Source organism: Sus scrofa, chromosome 4 (genome assembly GCF_000003025.6).
Source record: "Sus scrofa isolate TJ Tabasco breed Duroc chromosome 4, Sscrofa11.1, whole genome shotgun sequence".
NCBI classification, from domain to species: Eukaryota; Metazoa; Chordata; class Mammalia; order Artiodactyla; family Suidae; genus Sus; species Sus scrofa.
In genome coordinates, this window is record NC_010446.5 from 9,729,201 (window position 1) to 9,750,950 (window position 21,750).

At 45.1% G+C, this 21,750-nt stretch overlaps 1 protein-coding gene across 3 annotated transcripts in view; it reads left to right on the top strand.

Annotated features, from left to right (window-relative positions):
* ADCY8 (adenylate cyclase 8) overlaps positions 1 to 21,750 on the top strand; it is a 221,668-nt gene that overhangs the window by 83,803 nt on the left and 116,115 nt on the right. For all 3 annotated transcript variants that reach the window (XM_021088905.1, XM_021088903.1, XM_021088904.1), the window contains exons 4-5: positions 4,849 to 4,960; positions 14,908 to 15,035. In XM_021088905.1, coding sequence (XP_020944564.1) covers positions 4,849 to 4,960; positions 14,908 to 15,035 — 240 coding nt within the window. The remainder of the gene's footprint in view (positions 1 to 4,848; positions 4,961 to 14,907; positions 15,036 to 21,750) is intronic.

The following is a 21,750-nucleotide window of genomic DNA, read 5'->3' on the forward strand; positions in this document are numbered from 1 at the left end:
GTCTAAGTCAATTATATTTCATACAGTTCATTGCATCCTGTCAGTGTAAGGTGCGGTCAGAGGTGCCAGGCTTGGGGACATAAGTGGCCCAGGATGGACTGGGGTGAGCACACTTTCTGTGAGTCACACCCCCTACAAGACTTTGGCTGCATCATTTCACCTTTCCGGAGCTCAGTTTCTGAATCTGAAAGCCAAGCTGCTTGAAATGGACAAGACACTTGGACCCTCTGGTCAATGTCAGCTCTGAACATCTGGACCTCACCAGATGCACTCGAGCTCCAGCCGGCCACTTGGCTTTTTGTGGGAAGCCATTTGGGCTTCCAGTCCCATCTCCCCAGTTCTAGTCCTCTTTCCTCTATTCCCCATATACTTAAGATACCTCTTGGGCAAGTTAGGGTAATGCTCTAACAAATAACCTCTCAATTTCAATGATGTAAACTCAGTATTATTTATCCACACAGCTCCGCATGGCTGATGCTCCAAGAGACAGCTATTTCTTTACCATGTCGTCCCAACAATGATGTGAATCCCATCTAGATAGAAGAGGGGTGCAGAGCCCCTGCTGGTGGCCTTTGCTAGTGACAGGGAGGTGTGGATTTGGTGGACAGTTTAGCTTCTCACCCACAGCTCCCTGCCCTCTTTCCTCTTGCCCCCCGACCTCTTGCCATGTATGTTTGCACATTTGCTGGGATAATCCAGTCCACTTCCTCTCTCCACTGGCTGTTCCTTCCCAGCCAGGCCTGTCAACAGGTGCAACCATCACCTTGACCCTGCAGACTACTGTTTCACATACAAGCAAATGCAATCTGGTGGAGCTGGAGAACTTGGCTTTGGGGGTCTGTCTGTGTGGCTCTCTAGGAAACACTCTCCGAGTCCCACACATTTCCGCAAGGAGGTGTATACTCTCCATGTATTGAGGACTATGCTGGGATGTATAAGTGATCTCCTTATAGTAACCCTGCAGAGTAGCTTTAATGATCTCTGCTTTATCAAGAAAATGAAAGCTCGGAGAGATTGATAACCTTCCCAAGAACACAAGTTAGGAAGAAAAGTCTACACAGGGCCATGTTCCTAATGAGTCTAGTGAATTCTGCTAAGCTTCCTTGAGGACTCTATTTGCAGAGTGACTAATAGGTAACATCACTTATTTTTCACCAAATGAACAACTTACATAAGCAGATTAGGTGTGACAGTTAATATGGCCTCTTCAGTGTGTTCATCTTGGAAGGTTACAAGTTGATACCCAGAGTCTAAAGACCTGACCTTGAGCCCAGCACCTGGGAGTAGCAGAATGAACAACCAAGTGAGAACCAGGGCCCTGGTTTCTGCTCTTGTCTTTTATTCAATAACCTCTTGTTGCATAACCAGTGCTTCTCCATCTTAAATGTGCCCACAAACACCTGGAGTTCTTGTTAAATTCTTGTTAGATTCAGATCCAGGGGTCTGGGGTGGGGCCTGAGATTCTGCACCTCACCAGTTTCCAAGATATGTCAGTGGTGGCCATGACCATACCTAGAGGAAGGGAGACTCTATTCAGAAGATTCCTGTTGAGTCATCTCAGGAAGGATATCATGGGACCCATTGTGTGCTGGGAGCTGGGACACAGAAGTGACACTCTTCCTGTTCTTTAGTCAGTAGCACACACATGATTGTGTTACCAGGCAATAAGGCTGTGACAGAGGGGAGCACAGGCTGGGCAGGAGGCTAGAGCAGGGGTGACAGGCAAAGCTTGGGGAGATCTCCATAAAAGTAGAATCTTGGCATAGGAGCGGGCTCTTAAAGGACAATGAGATTTGAATAGGTAGAAACAGGAAAGAAAGCTCTGCCAGGGAACAGGTACATTGTGTACAGACACGAGTGCATAAAGCATGGTGCATTCAGAAGACTGCAAAAAAAAAAAAAATGGTGATGATATTGGAACATTGAGCACATCTCAAACGTTTATGCCCTTTGCCTCAGGGAATGCATTTCTTCTTTCAATAGTCTGCATGTTTGTAAAGGCTGTGACAGCACTTTCTGCCTTCCATTGTATCTCCAGTACCCAACACATAGTAGGCTTTCAATTTATTAGCTGTTGAGTGGATGGATGGATGGATGGATGGATAGGTGAACAAACCATTCCTGCCATAGACAGATAGGTATTGATAGTTTGGGATTAATGGATCCATAAAGTGAGTAGATCGGACCAGATGATCTCTGGGCCCTTCCACATCCCACCTACCATGATAATGACTGACTTACTTCAAAGATAACATACTGTAGTGCTAAAGAGTATAGAATCCAGTGCCAGGTTGCCTGGTTCAAAGCCTAGCTTTTCATGTCTGTGGGCAAGTTACTCAGGCTTCGGTTTCCTTATCTGTAAGGTGGAGATGATCATCATGGGTCTTGGTACGAGGGATGAATTAGCTCATCCACGTAGAATAGTGTCAAGTCCACAGTTAATGCCAAGTGTTGCTGCTACTATTGTTTCAGGTTTTGTGTCACAGCTAGGGATTCTTTTAGCTGCAAGTAACAAGTAATCCGGTTAATGGTCATACTCTCTTCCATCTCTGTTACCTCACTCTCTCTCCTCCACCCAACTGTTTACTTATAGTGTGCTTTTGTACAATAATAATGGCAAGAACTAACACGTATGGAGCACTCACTATGCAGCATTGTGCTAAAGACCTGCTACCCTCCAATGAGGTCGGTACTACGGTTGTCTGTAGCATACAAATCAAAGGCTCGAAGTTCAGGAAGGTACCCAAGGTCATGGTATTCATAAGTGGTAACCTGGGATTTGAACCCCAGCCTGTCTAGATTCAAATCCTATGCCTGTGACCAGATGCTATGCCACCAGAAAGCAAGCGGTAGAGGCCAGTGGCAGCATAGTGATTCTGCAGTGATTCTACCAGAGACCATATACATTAAATTAACAATCTAAAGGTGTCAGGCCAGCGCTCAAAACACTTCACTAGGTTTCCACCATATTCAGGAAAAATTCTTCAAACTGCTCTTATCAAGTCCTTCTTTATTGTTGCCTTACTGACATCTCATCTCTCTCTCTCTCCCTTCCTCCCTTCTTCTTTCTCTCTCTTTCTTTTCTCCTCTCTCTTCTTCTTCTCACCCCATCTTGATCAATGCTACCCTACCAACAACTGCCCTTGAATTCTTATAGAACCTTCACACGTTTGCGTGTTCTTCCACCAGACCCTAGTATGTCCTGATCTCTTGCTAAGACCTTTTCATTTACTCACTTTACCCATTAAGTCCTCAAGGTCCTTCAGGACTCAGCCTCAACTTTGCTTCCCTAAGAAACTCCTGATCCCCCAGTGGCTGGTCACCCCCCGGGGTGTCCTTCCCTCACAGTAGTCATTACCTATTTTGTTCCTGTCTTTCTCTTTTTCTGCTCAACTCCATTCCACACACTCTGAGCATCTCGAAGACAGGTGCTGTCTTTACCATTTAACACAACTTCCTAGCAGAGTGTGTAGCCAGCCACACTATAGATACATAAATACTTGCTAAAATAATTAAGAGATTAACTAATTAATTAAAGCAAGAGTTTTTAAATTGAGGTCTAAGGATTCCTAATGAATCCTTGATTGGGCTTCTGGGAAGGTACAGATTCCTTGAAATAAAGTGCAAAATGTTGAATACTTGTACATTTATTAGGAATGAAAATCCATAGCCTATATCAAAAAATCAGATTCTTAAAGCGGTTTGTAATGGAGACAAATTTAAGCACCACTCAATACCAAGGGTGGTCAATGTAAGCACATTCCACAATACTATCTGTATAATTCACCTGTTTGATTAAAACTAAGCCACACTGATGATAAGACTCACCATTATTCTTTGCAACACTAGGAGACATAACCAAAAATTTGACACACTGCAAAGATGCCATCAGTTTCAGAGATGATAAAGCATGAGAATCAAAAAAATATGGTACCCCTTTGGGGGTTCCATCCTTCCTTTCAGAGGTGCCCTGCAATTGCACCAGTCCCTGAGATGATGCGCTAAAGTGGGATGGAGCCAACGTGCCATTCAGCCAAGTGGACATTCTCAACCCTGCCCCGGGCTGCTGGTAGATTGTCGGGCAAGTTTCCCTTCCTGTCCGAGCCTCCCTTTCCTCATCTCCATGATGGAGTGAACGATGCCTTCCCCAAGGGTAACTGGGTGGATTAACCAAAAGAGTGCCTATCCTGTGCCTGGCTTTTATAAGGCTTTCAAGGACTGTCCCCCCCGCCCTTATGCCAAGCCAAGTGAATAGAATAAGACTTCACCTAACTGAAATTCTTAGTGAATGCTAGAGTTTAGGGTAATGAATTATTCTGCCTGAGGTTTTGGGTTGGCTACCTAGTCCACAATTTTTGCAACATGCCTAACTATTTGCCTGCAGTTTGGAGTAGAGAATGTCACTGGGCTGGAGATATGGAGGTTTTGTGTTCTTTTGTCTCTGTGTCCGTTTTGCTCTGTGTTCATGACATCTGCATTGCTGTTCATTGTGAAAATATAGAATTCATAACGTTTCATTTTGCTTTCCACATCAAATTGACCTGTTGCTGGTTAAAAAAAAAAAAAAAAAAAAAAAAAAAATTCCCTGTCAGATTGTTTGCACTGCCCACACTCTGCAGCCCTGCACAGAAAGAAGGGCTTTCCTTTGGCCCCTTGTCCTTCCTGAATCCCTGGCTGGACTCTCTGCTGAGATGTTTGTTAAACACTAAAACATTCCTTGAGACGCTCGTGGCAAGGAGAGCTAAAATCTCAGACCACGGTTGGTTTATTTAGATGGGGATGTGTCTCCCAGGATGGATTAAAATATTAATGTGCTTTCTCCCCACCCCGTCCCTCCCTGTTGTCTAGTATTCTTTTTGCAGATGTTAAAGGATTTACCAACCTCTCCACCACCTTGTCTGCTCAGGAGCTGGTCAGGATGCTCAACGAGCTCTTTGCCAGATTTGATCGACTGGCCCATGTGAGTTGAATTCAATTCCCTCCTCGTCCTGGCAGGAGCGAGGGACTGCATGTGGAATTAGAGCGGAGAGGGGCTCAGCCTTCATCAGCCATGTCGTTCCCGTTCTGCATCCTGTCCCCAGACATGGACCCTTGATCCCCGCCCATTCTGGGGACTGGCGTTAGTTATTTACAGGTTGCAGATGGGAGGTTGGTTGGATGGATTTCCCCCGTTGAGAGTCAGCTGGTTGAGTGACAGTGAAACCAAAGTCCTTGTTAATCTGCTTTCCATTCCCCCCTGCCTGTGGACAGGCGCCTTCCAGCTGCAGCCTCAGGGTGGGTTCATGCGGTGACGGCTGCCTTCAGTTTCCCAGCCAACCTCAGCCATCCGGAATGAATTAGCCTCTTCTCAAGGACCAGTTAGCTACTGACCCATCCCCCTACCATTCTCTTTGACTTAAGAGCTTTGTTTTTAGCCAACAAGGCAGTACCTTCATTTTTCTGCTGGCTTGACCACAGCGAAAATAGGGAACAGGTTAAAGGAGATGGGCATTTGCCACTAAAACACAGATTCCTCGTCCTAAAGCCACTTAAAGTACAGAGGAATATTATTGTCACAGTGTTGTAGAGTGGCCTTTGGGTTCAAATTGGAATGGTTTAACTTCCCACTTTGCAATGTGTGTGTCGCTAGTGTCAACTCCACAGGCTGTTGTGAGACTTGAATGAGACCACATCAAGTGGGGGTTCATTGGTAGGATATCAAAATGTCCTATTTTAAGGCCACCTCACCCCAATGGAGATCCAATTCCTGCTTTGCGTCTGAGGACCTGCCAGTGGTTGTGTTGGAACTATGGGAATGACTGAAGCCCACCTGTTCCCTTCTTAGAGTTAAGCCCAGTCAGGGATACCCAGTGAGGTCCTCGATACACCAGGTGCCCTGTGCTGTGATGAGGGCAAGTCTGGAGTGCTATGGGAACGCTGAAACAACACAGAACCCTTGGAGCGGAGAAGACTTCCGGGAGATAGTGATTCTTAGGCTGGGCCTTAAAAAGGAGAAAGCGAACACAATAGAATACTAGTTAGCCATAAAAAAAGAATAAACCACCCATACATGCAGCAACATGACCGAATCTCAGATGCAATATAAGTGAAAGAAGCCAGATACCTTACGATTCCATTTGGAAGACGTTCTTCTATAAAAAAGGCCAAAATTATAGGGGCAGGAAAGAGAAAAGGGGTCGCCAGGAGGGCCAAGTGATGGAGGGAGTGGGTTAACGGCGCAGATGCACAGGGTGCAGTGATTTCGGGAGGGTTGTGGTTGCCCTACGTGTGAGCACGACTCTACACATTTATCAAAATGGTAAATTTATTATATAAAATCTATACACCAATTAGTGAGGTGAAGAAGGTGGGAAAGGTCGCTGCGTGCAGAGAGAAGTACAAAAATAAAGATATCTGGGTGGGGGGAAAAACTGTAATTGCAATGTATACATGTAAGGATAACCTGACCCCCTTGCTGTACAGTGGGAAAATAAAAAAAAAATAAAAATTAAAATTAAAAAAAAAAAAAAAAGATGTCTGGGTGGAGAGAACCAGAAGATGAGGCAGGAAAAATAGGCACGGACCTGCCAAGGACCCTGCCTTGTAACCGTAGCTACTAGACAACTCTTCAATACGAGACTGACGTGAGCAGAAGAGGTGGAAACTGATGGCTCCTCTCATAGGAAGATTACGATAACCCGAAAGGCTAGGAATTTGAAGGTGGGAAAGAATGGTTACCGTTTCTTTTTATTGTTGCCTCAAGGGTGGTTGTTACCAGCTACACATAGTTTTTCTGTTTTACGTTAGGGTTCTAAATATTTTGCTCATAGAGGCTAAGATGAGCAAAAATGACCCTCCAAAGAAAACCGATAGATGCAACCAAGGCCAGTTTCTGCTGTCACAGTCATCCCCCCTCCCTGGATCCAGGGAAAGGGTCGCTCTGCGAAATGTAAGCCAAGTTGTGCAGCCAGCACTTATTGTGGACTTACTTTGTACCGGGAACCGTGCAATGCTCTGGCCAGACAACACCAGTCCTCTGGGAGTTCCCGTTGTGGTTCTTTGGGTTAAGAACCCAACTATTGTCCAAAAGGATGTGGGTTTGGATCCCTGGCCTCGCTCAGTGGGTTAAGGATCCGGCATTGCTGTGAGCTGGGGTGTAGGTCACAGACATGGCTCAGATCCCCCATGGCTGTGGCTGTGACGTAGGCCAGCAGCTGTAGCTCCAATTCAGCCTGGGAACCTCCATGTGCCATATGCGGTGGGTGCAGCCCTAAAAAGAGACAAACGAAAAGCAGCAACAACAACAAAACCATCTCTGCCCTCAGAGTCTGCTAAGGGAGAAAGACAAGTCCATAAAATTTGCAGGACTGTATGGTACAAGCCATCGACACAGAGGTCCTGGGGACGAATCGAGGAACAGTCAGGGCCTGGGACCAGAAGAGGGTGATTTCACACTATCAGGAGAAGCCGGGTCTGAGGAAGAGCAGGAGCTTCTAGGCTGAGCCATGCACAAAGTCAGGGAAGTGTGAAAATGCAGAAACGTGCTGCTTGTTTGCAGAGCTATAAGAAGCTCAAGATTGCTGGAGCGTAAAGGGCACTCGAGACTGCAGCGAGGATGAGCTTGAAGAGGAAGTACAGCAAGGCTGGAGGGCACAGTGCGACATTTTAAGGAACGTGGATTTTGTCCTGTCGCCCCAGGTCCTTTACCCTGATTAACAGTACACACGGTGGGGGAGAGGGAGTGAGACAGGGGTACACAGCAGGCACAAGATACCATCTTCTATCTTCTGGAGTATGAGTCTTATTGAAAGATTTTAAAGAAAAAGCATAAAAAAGACTATCAGGGAGTTCCCTGGCGGCCTAGTAGCTTAAGGATCTGCCAGTGTCACTTCTGTGGCACAGGTTCGATCCCTGGCCTGGGAACTTCTTAATGCTGAAGTGGTGGCCAAAAAAATTTCTTAGCAAATATCAAATGAAACACAGATATATGATGGAGTCTAAGAGTATTATTAATTTTGAAAATATTTAAACATTCATAAACTGCCTGGGATGCATTACGCACTAGACTGCGTATTTGCCCTGGCGTGCCTAATTTAGTAGGTTTAGGTACTGCTGGGTAGTACCAAACCTACAAAGGTAGGTTCTCTATTGTTCCCAGTTCAACAGAGCAGGTGACCGAAACACAAAAGAAGTAAAGGAATCTGCTCGGAGCCCCGGGAGGTGGTGCACCTGTGACTCAGGCCAGCCAAGGCCAAGTGCTAGCTCTTGACCACTAAGCAATGCTCCGGGTATGTTAAGGGATGAAGCAAGATGTCAGAGATGTCACAGATGCTTCGCTCTTCATGCCGGACGACCAGGTTTATGGGACCTCACCTATGGGCTGGACTTCAGTAACCTTTATACAAACCCCCTCCTGAGTCTGTTTCTTAGCAGAATTGTAATGAAGGATAAATGCACGGAGGCTGGCTCAGAATAGCATGCAGTCCTCATAAGCACTCAGTAACTCCCACCCAACTGCTACGCCGTCCTCACCCACCCATCCTGGGTACCTCAGTCTCTTTTTCGCTAGGGGTCTCTGTGGACAAGTTCGAGAAACTCTGCCCATGAAAACAATTCTACTCACCTTGGAATGGGAAAACCTCCTTTTAATGTTTTTGCCCCCACCCTTTGGCAAATCACTAAAGCAAGTGGGTCACAGGCTTTGCTTCTGTATAAAAGGAGATTGTACTTGTCTTTTATGGTGTCTTTTTAGAATGAAAATGCTCTGGCTTTATAATGATCTCTAGCTGCCTCGCCCTAAGTCTTTGCTTTTGATTTTCATGATGTTGTACTTCTGAGAAAATCCACTTCCCATGTAAACATCACACACTGTACCTTCCCATTTATTCAGTGCAGTATTAAGATGAAGGAAAAATACTTCAAAGCCTTCTATTAAAGATCCTCTTAGTATGATTGAATTCCTCAGTGCCCTCGTGGTTTGGTCTGCTCCAAGCAGAATGGTTTTCACCCTTTCTAGAGCCCTTAGCAAACTCTGATAACTTTTGATCTTGATCCTGGTTTTTTTTTTTTTTTAAATAAAGTAGTCCTTACCTGCCTCCTTCCCTCCCAATTACGAAGGAAGAATATATATGCTATAATCAAAGCTTTAAAATTATACGTTTAGGGAGTTCCTGTCATGGCGCAGTGGTTAGCGAATCCGACTAGGAACCATGAGGTTGCGGGTTCGGTCCCTGCCCTTGCTCAGTGGGTTAACGATCCGGCGTTGCCGTGAGCTGTGGTGTAGGTTGCAGACGCAGCTCGGATCCCACGTTGCTGTGGCTCTGGTGTAGGCCGGTGGCTACGGCTCCGATTCGACCCCTAGCCTGGGAACCTCCATATGCCGCAGGAACGGCCCAAGAAATAGCAAAAAGACAAAAAATAAATAAATAAAATAAAAAAAAATTATACGTTTAAATGAACATCATGACATCTTAAACCTACTTCCAATTGCTGGCAAAATGGGAAGCATCCTAAATTATTGTTACAAAGAACAATTCCAACACCAAAGAAAACTAATCAATAGATTTAAAAGAATGAGATAGCTATTGCTGTACCAACATAGGAAGAATTTCAAGATGTTGCATGAAAAACCATGTCTCAGATCTGTAAACAGGGTATGATCAATTTATGGCTAAAGAGCATGAAAAATAATATGTACATATAAATACATAGATGTATCTATGAATGCGTAGTAGCCTCTCAGGAGGGAACAGAGACTTGGTTTCCAGGTGTGTCTGAGGGGGAGGGGCTGCTCAGGAGGCTAATCTACAGGACATGTTTTCATGTGTTAATTTGTGTGATTACAGTTAGATAAAGTTCTTTAAAAATTGTCATGGAGTTCCTGTTGTGGCTCAGTGGGTTAAGAACCTGACTAGTATCCATGAGGATTCAGGTTCGATCCCTGGCCCCACTGGATGGTGGGCTAAGGATATGTGGTTGCTGTGAGCTGAAATGTAGGTTGCAGATGAGGCTTGGATCCTGAGTTGTCCTGGCTGTGGCATAGGCTGGGAACTGCAGCTCTGATTCAACTGCTAGCCTGGGAACTTCCATATGCCGCAGGTGCAGCCCTAAAAAGCCAATATATATATATATATTTTTTCTAATATAACTTTTTTTGTTGTTGTCTTTTTGCCTTTTCTAGGGCCGATCCCGCGGCATATGGAGGTTCCCAGGCTAGGGGTCAAATCGGAGCTGTAACCACTGGCCTACACCACAGCTCACGGCAACGCCGGATCCTTAACCCACTGAGCAAGGCCAGGGACCGAACCTGCAACCTCATGGTTCCTAGTCGGATTGGTTAACCACTGCGCCACAACGGGAACTCCTAATATAACTTTTTCAAGTTCATTCATGGCACTAATATTTTTGTTCTGAGAGTCTTTTTTCTTTTCATTTTTCATTTTTTTTTTCTGATTACTAAAGGCATAGTTGTCCATTATATAAAATTCAAATACTAGAGATGGAGACAATACAAAAAGTGTACACCTCTGTAATCTTACCGTCCCTGTAACCATCTTTAGTAATTTGGTGCCTTTATCTCCTCCATGTCATCTACATAGAAGTTTTCATAAATTCTCTGGATTTTTCCCAAGCTTTTTACCATTTCAAAGCCATCAAGATCGGAGGCAAACGATTCTATTAAGGCTGACCCGATAAAATCTCCAAGACCTTCATCCTACTTTATTTTTCTTTTTCAGTATCTTTTTTGAAAGCAACCTGGCTTTTTTAATGTGAATTTTTCAAAGCAGTTCCTGGCAAAAAAGAAGTTGCCTGAATATTGCTGTCAAGTCATCTGACATCTCACAAGAATTGATGAGAAAAATATTTCTGCAAACTGACAGAACTTGACGTACAGAAAGCGAGGCCATTCATATTTATATTTATATGTGCACACATAAATTATTTATATAGATATGCATATATAGACACTCACAGTTTTATCTGGTGCCCATCGTTTTTGAAGGAAGCCACCAGCTTCATCTTTTGCCTAGAAGAATAATGGACCCTGGGGTACAAATATCTTCCCGGCAATGTTCTTTGTCTTCAATAAGCTATTTTACATAATCTCCTTCCAAATCACGTTTTTGTCAGGAGATCTACCATTCCGGACTCAGCTGTAATTTCTGCAGTTTTGTAGGGAGCGAGCTGAGAGTACCCCAGCCAGACACACACGCCGTGAACTGCGCTTCTGCCTCTGCCTGGCTGTGTGACCTTCACTGCCCTCAGCCGTCTGTGAAGTGGCACCAGACTCAGAATGTGGTCGTAAAAGACTAAGCAGACGCAGTGTGATGCCTCTAACACACAGCCTGGCACAGAGTATGTGCTCAGTACAGATCGATCCCTTTCCCTAATTTTTTTCAAAACTCTTTGACCAATGTTTTCATGGAAAATCACTCATTTGGGCTTGCGGAATATCATATATGGTCGTATCATTATTTTTAGCCAGCTGATCTGTGGCATGGGATGCTCTCCATCTCTCTTATACTAAAAACATGCTCTGCCATGTTCAGGGTTATGGTGAGACTCAAAGGAGAAATAGATCAGGCACAAGTAGAAAGCGATTTTCAGGTGTTAGCTGTCATTGTCATTGCCAATTGACGGCCATGCTTACTTCCTATATATTAAGGACAAGGGGATTATGTCGACAAGGGGATTATTTTGACATGGGTCGAATATGGGGACTTGAAACCCACATATCAGTGGCTTCAGTGACTTATCGAAGGTCCAACAGCTGGTAAATTTGACTAGAATGCAGAGGTCTGACTTCGGCCAAAGCATTTGCTAATCTCTTCTTTCCCTTCCTCCTCCCACTGCAGACAAGGAGGCAGGTCTCTCTGCCTCACTAGGCTGCCTGCAGCCTGAGTCACAGCTGGCTCCTTGCTAAGGACCATTTGCAAATGATGAGCGAGTGACTGAAGTCACCGAGCCCTGCCTCCCAGCCTCAGTGTTCTGGGATGCAAAATCAGAATAAGGAATTTGATGGGTGATTTCCTATCGCTCCTTTGTCAGGAGGTTTTCTCTTGTAGCCCCAACTAAAGCAATGTGCGTTTTTATTCTATTCATTTCATTTTAGTGCCAAGAACGTTCCTTTATTCTAAGAATATGTCTTTTTACCTTTTTGGTGTTGAAAGTGCCCCCCTCCCTTTTGAAAAATCCTATTTTGATTTTTTCATTTTGTTATGATTTTTATTTTTTCCATTATAGTTGGTTTACAGGGTTCTGTCCATTTCTACTGCACAGCAAAGTGACCCACCCATATATATATACATATATATACATATATAATATATATACACACAGAGACACATATATATTCTTTTTCTCACATTATTCTCCATTATGTTCCATCACAAGTGACTATAGTTCCCTCCCCCTTGGCAACACCCGTGTTTTTTAATAATTTTTTTAAATAAAACGATGGGGATAGTTGGGTAGTTGGATTGTTTTTTTTGTTTGTTTGTTGATGGACTTTGCATACTTCCTTGGCAAAATAGAAAATTTAACCCTATAGCAATCCCTTGAGACCCTGGGTTGTTGTTGTTTTTTTAAACTCTCCCATGGAGTCCACGAATCTGAAAAGGACCGGTGGGCCAGGTCTCACTAGCCCCATTCTGGCCATAACACTCTAGAGCGTCTTACAAGAAACAACTGAAGGTCTTGAGCTTCCCTTTTTGATCAGACCTCAGCAGCAGCTCTCTTGAAAAATTAGCTCCACTCAAGCAGCCAATAGACAGGAGCCATAGGCTCCTAAAAATAACCGTGGGATGTCTGCTCATGCTATCAGAGTTCTGAAGATGGCATCTGTGCCCATTTGGGAGGGTTGGCAAGGCCCCGGAGATCTGATCCAGGCAGGGAAACACCAGAGCCAGTGCTGATTCGCCTTTCCCTGTCCGATATTTGTTTTTCATTGGGAAAATGATTTCCCTCCTTACCCAAACAGGATGTCCCAACCCCTGATCAGATTAGGAAACCAGCATGGTGCTTTGTCACTCGGTAGCACAAGGGCATCTCGGCGGGCCCCTTGCTGGCTGCAGCTCCCCCTCCTCCTGCCTTTGGACTCTGGTCTCGCCAGGAGAGCCTCTCACCCACAAAGCCATAGACCTAATCCCTCCTGGGGCTTCAGCTCTAGAAGGCGTCTCACAGGTCATTCAGTCTCAACCATCGACCCAAGGAAACCTAGAGGGAAAGTCATTGGCCCCTGGTCACAGATAGAGATGAGAACGAACTGGGACAGGAGGCCCCGTCATCATCAGAGAGACAGGCAACCTGCCTCTAGTGCCTCCTTCCCAAACCCTTCACATGCATCATCTTACTTCATCCTTACAATCACAAGGTGAGGGCCTCTGTGTGTGTGTGTGTGTGTGTGTGTGTGTTTTTTTTTTTTTTTTTTTTTCTTTTTTCTTTTTAGGGCCACACCCGTGGCACATGGAAGTTCCCAGGCTAGGGCTCAGATCAGAGCTATATCTGCCAGGCTATACAAAGGCCACAGCAACATGGGATCTGAGCCTCATCTGCAACCTACCCTGCAGCTCATGGCAATGCTGGATCCTTAACCCACTGAACGAGGCCAGGGATCACACCTGCATCCTCATGGTTACTAGTTGGATTCTTAACCTGCTGAACCACAACAGGAACTCCCAGGCCTATTCTCACCCTCATTTCACAGATGAGGCAACTGAAGCGCAGAGGTTAAGTAATTTACCTAAAGACGCACGTGACAATGGGAGGGGTCTGGGATTTGATCCTGTGCAGACAAACTCCTCAGTCAGTGCCCTCAGCCCCTGTGCGCTGCTGCCCCAAGTTCTCTTCCTCTAAAACCTGAAAAATCCATCCTATTCCCATCCAATAAAAGTATGCACCATTTCCTAGGTGTTTGCTGCTCTTTGAAACTTTGTAAGAATCATGTCTTCAAAATTATGAATCCACCAGACAAACAAATGTCTTACTTCTCACCTGTGAGGTGAAGATAAAAACCGTTCCTTCTTCAGAAGGTTCTGTTTAATATACAGTGTATAATAGAGGTTCTTATTAATGCTCTCTGTGTCAGGGACAATGCTTGCTTTATTATAGATGCGCAACTGATGTTTTTATCAGTGGACAAGCATATGAATTAATAAATGAATAATAATAAATGAATTAATTCATGAAAGAGTATGTTTAAGACATAGTCTGCCTCTCTTTTTAAGGTACCAATATTTGGGAAAACATTTTATGTAGAGTTGAAATAGTGGATATCCCTAAGTGATTTGTATTTTTAAGTGCTTATTATTGAGATAAAAACTGATTTAAAAAAAAAACAGGTCACATCCTGAGAAGAAATGCATCAATGGGAGCAGGATTTGTAGGCAAATACCGAACACCCGTGTTGAATGCCCATGCTTTGCCAGGCCCATCTGCAAGATGGGTGTTAAGATCAGAAAGCTCCTTACCTGGCAGAGCCAAGATATGGCCCTGTATCTGTCCATCTCAAAATCCAGTGTTTTCTCGAGTTCCCACTGTGGCATAATGGGTTAAGAATCTGACTGCAGCAGTTCAGGTCACTGTGGAAGTGCAGGTTCGATCTCCAGCCCAACACAGTGGGTTAAAGGATCTGGCGTTGCCACAGCTGCATCTCAGGTTCAGTCCCTGGCCCAGGAACTTCCATAGGCTGTGAGTGCAGCCATTTAAAAAAAAAAAAAAAATCCAGTGGTTTTCCATGATTTTTTCTACCACTGAGCCCTTCGAACACCCCCTTAATTCCCCAGGAAAATCATAGTACATTTCAAAGGTCGAAGTTCCTGATCCCAAGGGGCAGACCACCTGCCCTGGCTCCTGTCTTCCCCAAGCCTTTCAGAAGCACGTACCTGTCTGCTGACTCAGTCCGTTCCTCTCCCACTCTGTGCCTTTCAGGAGCACCACTGCCTGCGCATTAAAATCCTGGGCGACTGCTACTACTGCGTTTCAGGACTTCCTGAGCCCCGCCAGGACCACGCCCACTGCTGTGTTGAGATGGGCCTCAGCATGATCAAAACCATCAGGTAACTTGAGCCCTCTTCCCTCACACCAGGGCCTTCCCTGTGCATGATGGGAAAGACCAGCCACCCCATCTGCCCTGTGCCATTGATTGTGTGGATGTGAAAAGGTGAAGCTCTGACTTATTTCGTGAAAACTGTATGCCTGTTGATTCTCCCATAGGACCCAGTGAACCCACTAGCTTCCTTATGTTGTAGTTATACCTCCCTTTCAATTATTTGTAGAACAAATTTGTATTACCCGTGTCCTTGTGGGGATACAGCAAGGAACGTGATGAGTGTAGCGCTTTTGCCTTCAGGAGATGACAGTGCGTGGGGGAGATGCAGCATAAACAATTTCAATATGGCACCGTGTACTCTGAGAGAGTCAAACCAGGGTGCCTGGGAGCAGGAGAGAAGCAATAGTTGGTGTAACGCAGGGTGTTGGAGAAGACTGTCTAGAGTAGAGATGTCTGAGCTGTTACCTGAAAAGTGAGACATTAGATGCTGGAGGTGGAATGGAGAGCTTGGGAGATAGGAGGGCCAAGTGCAGAATTTGGGATGGGCCACAATGGCCTCTGGTGAAGCCTGGGATGGAGATGACCATGGTGACAGGCGGACTGCATCCTGGGATGGAGGTGGTGGTGACAGGTGGACTGCATCCTGGGATGGAGGCTCAACCAGAGCCTGCAGGGCCTTCTTAGCCATGTTAAGGGGTTACCTCTTATCCTAAGGGCAACAGGAGTCACAGAAGGGCAAGGGGTGTCTTCATGGGTGTGTGACGAGTGCCTTTGGCTTTGGTCAGTATATCTGGCAAGCGGAGGCTTAATCAAAGGGAGATGAGTGACTGAGGTCAGGGACTTTGGAACTAGACTGTATATGGCTTTGGGACAGAAGCTCAGTGTTGACAAAGCTCCCCTCAAAGTTCCAAAGTGTTTGCAGATCCTCTGAGCATCACGTCCTCCCGCAATGACGGCAATAAAGAGAGGATTCGGGAAGCTTCTGCTGTGGCTCAGTGGAAACAACCTGACTAGTATCCATGAGAATCCAACAGCTCCGACTGCACCCCTAGCCTCCACATGCTGTGGATGTGGCCCTAAAAAGACCAAAAAAAAAAAAAAAGAGAGAGAGAGAGAGAGAGAGGATTCGTGGGCAGAAACCTCCAAGGCTTGTGCCTTCGTCTTAAGATGGAAGAAGAGTATTGTTACAAACAGGCCAGAAGACTCTCCCTGTGAACTCACATCTTGGTTGTAGGTGCTGCCAGGCGCATTTGTGATCCTTAGAGTGTCATCTGGATTAAAGGTCAGCAAGGACTACAACCCCTTACCCTCTACCCCCACACTCACACCCTCCACTGTAGGCGCAGCTTGCCTGTGGCTTCCCAAGACCAACCCAGGAATGAGCAGGAGGAATCTAAGGAGCTAGAGGTTCCCCTTCCAGAACCAGGCCTTGGCCAACACAATGTCCTGACCCTTCTGCTTGTTGACTTATCCCTGACCTCATTCAGGTTTCAGGCAGAGGTCTGTGGACGTGAGGAAGGGTTGCGAAGTCCCCTAACTAAGAAGAGGGCACAGAAGCCCTTTTCCTAAATAGGTTCCTGCTCCACTGGTTATTTCAAGACTCTGGGTGGGCAGATTCGCCACTCTGCGGGCCCTTAGGCTCCCACCTCTGGAACCAGCCCACCACCAGGACCTGATCAAGGCAGTGGGGTGCTTTGCCGTGAGGTGTATGATGAAAAGCCAACCTTCTCCATCCCTAACACCAAGGAAGCAGGTGGGGACAGACTGGAAATGTCCACTCTGCCCTTGCCCCTTCTTTTACAGAGATGGAGATGTAATTTCCTCTGATAGGATAAGAGAAAGGAGCTCACCAGTTCCCACCCAGAATTCCATTTTCATCAGCCTTTGGCAGATGGGAAAGGCTGCAGGTGCTTCTTAGCTATTAATTTGGACACTTGAGAGTCTTGTCCTGAAAACTAAATGAATTGTGATAATATGTGGACTGGTTTCAAGAGAGGCAGTGGGACCAACCCCCAAAAGCCCCAGTCAGTATCTTGTATCAACTCTACGACTGATGAGGTGTGAGAACTCTCTTCTGTTATTCAGTCACTAGGTCAGTCAACACATATTTTATTGAGTTCGACCTTGTGCCAGACACTGTGCTAAGCTCTGGAAATTCAATGACAAACAGGCCCCCAGGGGTCCTTCTCCTGTCTGTGGGTGCCCACTAGAGGTATTACCTGGATTCATTGTCTATGAAATGAGGAAGTTGGACTAGATCAGCTCTGAGGTCTCTGAAAATCTGTGATTTACCAACCATGTAAAAATTTAAGTTAAAGGAGCAAAACTTTCTTCTGACTGACTTTCTTTCTTTAAAAGTTTTGTTGAAATATAATTGAGAAATAAAAGTGAATCTATTTGGGAGTTCCCGCTGCGGCTCATCAAGTTCGGATCCCAATCTTGTCTTTCTGAGGATGCGAGTTTGATCCCCGGCTTCACTCAGTGGGTTAAAGATCTGGTGTTGCTGCAAGCGTCAGCCTAAGTCACAGATGTGGTTCACATCTGGTGTTGCTGTGGCTGTGGCAAAGGCCAGCAGCTGCAGCTCCAACTCAACCCCTGGCTCAGGAATTTCCATATGTCTCAGGTGCATCCCTAAAAAGAAAAAAAAAAATGTATATATTTAAAGTACTCAGTATGATAATTTGATATACTTGCGTATTTTTAAATGATTATTGCAACCAAGTCAATGAACACATTCATCACTTCACCTGGTTATCTTTTTTTTTTTTTTTTTTTGAGAATGCGTAAGACCTACTCTCAGCAAATTTCAAGCGTCCAATAAGCATTAGTAACTCTAGTTATCATGTTTACATTAAAACCTCAGAACTTATTCATCTTATAATAAAACTTTGGACCCTTTGGCCAACATCTCCCCCTTTCCCACCTCACCCCCAACCCCTGACAATTACCTTTCTACTCTGTTTCCATCAGTATGACTTTTTTTTTTAGATGCCACATGTGATACTGTAGAGTTTTGTCTGTCTCTGTCTGGCTTATTTCACTAAACATATTACCCTCTGTATTTATGCATGTTGTTGCAAACGGCAAGGTCTCCTTCATTTTTAAAGCTGAATAGTGTGTGTGTGTGTGTGTGTGTGTGTGTGTGTGTGTGTGTGTGTGTGTGTGTGTGTAAAGAGAGAGATACTGTCTTCTTTATCCTTCCATCTGCAGACTTTCCATAAGAGTTTCTCTTGTGATATAAGCAGATCTGCTGCAGAGATGGTGTTGCAGAAGAAATGAACACTGAGTATCAAAATGCTTTAAGATGCTTCGAATGTTATCATTTATCTTTCTGGAGAGGACCTTATCCCTTCTAACCACTGTAACCCATGCAAAGTCTCCTTGCTGGAGTTCTGGAGCAGGCCGGTGAGGTTTGGATGGGTTAAACTGACTCAAGGGCTTTCTTTTGTTAGTTAATTAAGAGCTGCTTTTACTCCTTGAGAGTAAGACAATTCAGGAGGATATTTTTTAACTGCATGAGTCAGAGTCTATTAATACTCAAACAACTCCTTGCTTATAATGTAGGTGACTTGAGGTCCAGCATTAATTCTTCCAGTTAGCAACCAAACATGGTACAGAGAAATAAACATGAGTCCTGGAGTTAGGCAAGCCTGGCTTACAGTTGACTCAGACCTCTAGATTTTTTTTCCACCCTTACTGTCAAGTATTTCACTCTCAGGAGTGACCAGCAGACAGTACGAACACTTCAACATATGCAGAAGATAACTCCAGGGACATAACCTTACCAAAACGTCAAAAATCTTAACCAACGGCCAATTTTTTTATTCAGCCCCAAAAGCATTTATTCCAACTGGAAAACCCCAAAGAAGCCTTAAGATCTGGAACCATACATAACATCGTATTGTATATGTTGTAATATAATGTCCATAAGCCATGTATTGACTTGTGTCCCCAGATTTGATGGCCACCCTGTGCATTTATCATTGGAGATGGATCCCTGTTGAGGTTTTGCTCCCACCCATTTGGAGTTTGTCCTTGTCCCTCTTTCTGGCACTTCCTCTGAGTTAGAATCCCAATACCAGTTCCCAGAGAATGGACAGACAGGGAGAGGCTGGTGCTCTGATGGTGAGATGGATCTGGATCCCAGCAGCTTCAGTAGTCTGCTGGTTTGGGCGAGATTTCTAATTCTTGCTCAAATGGTAGACCAACACTCAAAATGACCTGGTTCCTTATTCATGGAGTACTCCAAATATGTGGTAGAGATTCTCCTTCAGTCAATGACAAGGGGGTGCAAGGGCCAGCATCAGGAAAGGCTGGGATTAGCTGCGGCTGCTTAGAGCATCCATAGGTTTCATCAGGGAATGCGAGTCAAGTTGGTCAGAGGTCCGGGCATGATGGAACAGAGCTTCCATTGCATCGCCTTTACTGAGGTATCTCCACAGTGGTCCTTTTGACTGAGATCTAGGAATATTTTCCATCCCTGAAGATATTAAGAATAGGCTCCACTCGAGTTCTCCTTGTAGCTCAGCAGTTAATGAGGATGCAGGTTCGATCCCTGGCCTCACTCAGTGGGTTAAGCATCCAGCATTGCCGTGAGCTTTGGTATAGGTCGCAGATGTGGCTCGGATCCCACGTTGCTGTGGCTGTGGTGTAGGCTGGCAGCTGTACCTCCAATACCTCCCTAGCCTGGGAACCTACGTATGCCGTGGGTGTGGCCCTAAAAATAATCTTCTAAAAAAGAATAGGCTCTCCTAGTTAAGAATGGCAGAAGCTGTGTGTGTGCGTGCATGTGTGTACACATGTGTGTATGCTTATGTATACATATTGTATCATATGCATGTGTGCCACGTATGTATATGTGGTGTGTAGATGGGTGCACATGTGTGTATGTGTGTTTTTGCGTACATTTGTGTGCAGATGTGTGGGTGTATTGCATACGTATGTTGTGCAAGTGTATGTGTGTGTTAAGGATTTGAAGTGGGCCTTGGTGATCACGACCATTGTAAATTCAGTCGGTGGGGTTAGTGTACAGACAGTCCCTGACCTTGAAAGACATAGTGGGGCTTCATCCCTCAGGCAAAGGGAGCGGCTGACCCTTGAAGTGGGGCAGTGTCATGTTCTGAACTGGGCGTGAGGAAGGTGGCCATGGAGATGGATCACTCTCCCTCCAGTTGACTTTAAAAAAACCTTGATTTTAGAAATATGATAATAGCTAGAAGAACGGCAAAAAAAAAAGTGATTGAATGTAACTTTAGTTCTAATGACACTTTTAATACTATGGATATCTATTCATAAAATTAATTAAAAATAGGCTTAGGTAATAGTTCCATTAAGAAGATTGCAAAGTGGCTCCAGGTGGCTCCTCTTCAAATGCCCCAGCTCTATTTTGGGGGAGGCTTGATAGCTAAGGGGGCACTAGCGTTGATGGTGAGGTCTGTTCTATGCAGTATCTTTATTCATGATCTAAGTGACCTTCCTTAATGAATCTTAATGAAAATTGCAGAGCCTGGTATTTTCAGTGCAGTTGCTAAAAAGGCATCGAATGACACCAGAATGTCAGGCAGAAACTGGCTTGTCCCCAGTGATTAATTAGAGCAAAGGTCTTAATTCTGGTGGTGGGGTTGCCTTGCCAAGCACCATGGCGGATCGAGGAACGAAACGGGAGTTATTTCGGTTCCCTCTCGTGGGGGGAGAGTGCCCAAGCCCCCTGCATGCTCTGGGCATCTGTTTCTCCTTACTTCTCTCTCTCTCTCTTTTTTTTTTTTTTTGTCCTTTTGCTATTTCTTGGGCTGCTCCCACGGCATATGGAGGTTCCCAGGCCAGGGGTTGAATTGGAGCTGTAGCCACCAGCCTACGCCAGAGCCACAGCAACGTGGGATCCGAGCCGCGTCTGCAACCTACACCACAGCTCACGGCAACGCCGGATCGTTAACCCACTGAGCAAGGGCAGGGGCCGAACCCGCAACCTCATGGTTCCTAGTCGGATTCGTTAACCACTGCGCCACGACGGGAACTCCTTTCCTTCTCTCTTGTAGTTCTTTTTTGCTTTTTTCTCTCCTTCTCTCTCTTGCTTCCTTCCACTTCTCCCCCTGCATCCCCTCCACTTTCTCTCTTTCTTCCTCTCCTTCTCTTTCTTCCCCAAGCGGCCTTTCTCCCTTTGTTTTAAAATGGCATTGATTACAGCATCTATTAGGCTGCACTCCTCTTTAAAATGCAGCAATTAAAATTGTCTTCAATACTGACCAAGGATTCTTTTTGCAAAATTATGTGTAATGGTGAAAATTGAATATATCTGATAACAATAGCTGATAAGGTTAACTTTTTTTTTTTTTTTTTTTTTCTTTTTAGGGATGTACCCACAGCATATAGAAATTCCCAGGCTAGGGGTCAAATCTGAGCTACAAGCTGCCAGCGTACCATCACAGCCAGTGCAACATCAGATCCAAGCCTCATCTGCAACCTACACCACAGCTCACAGCAATGCCAGATTCTTAACCCATTGAGCGAGGCCAGGGATTGAACTCATGTCCTCATGGATGCTAGTCAGATTCATTTCCTCTGAGCCATGACGGAACTCCCAGATTCTTTATTTAAAAGAAATCTTAGGCATTCCTGTTGTGGCTCAGCAGGTTAGGAACCTGACTAGTATCCATGAATGTGGGTTCGATCCCTGGCCTTTTCAGTGGGTTAAGGATCCCGTGTTGTCGAGAGCTGCAGTGTAG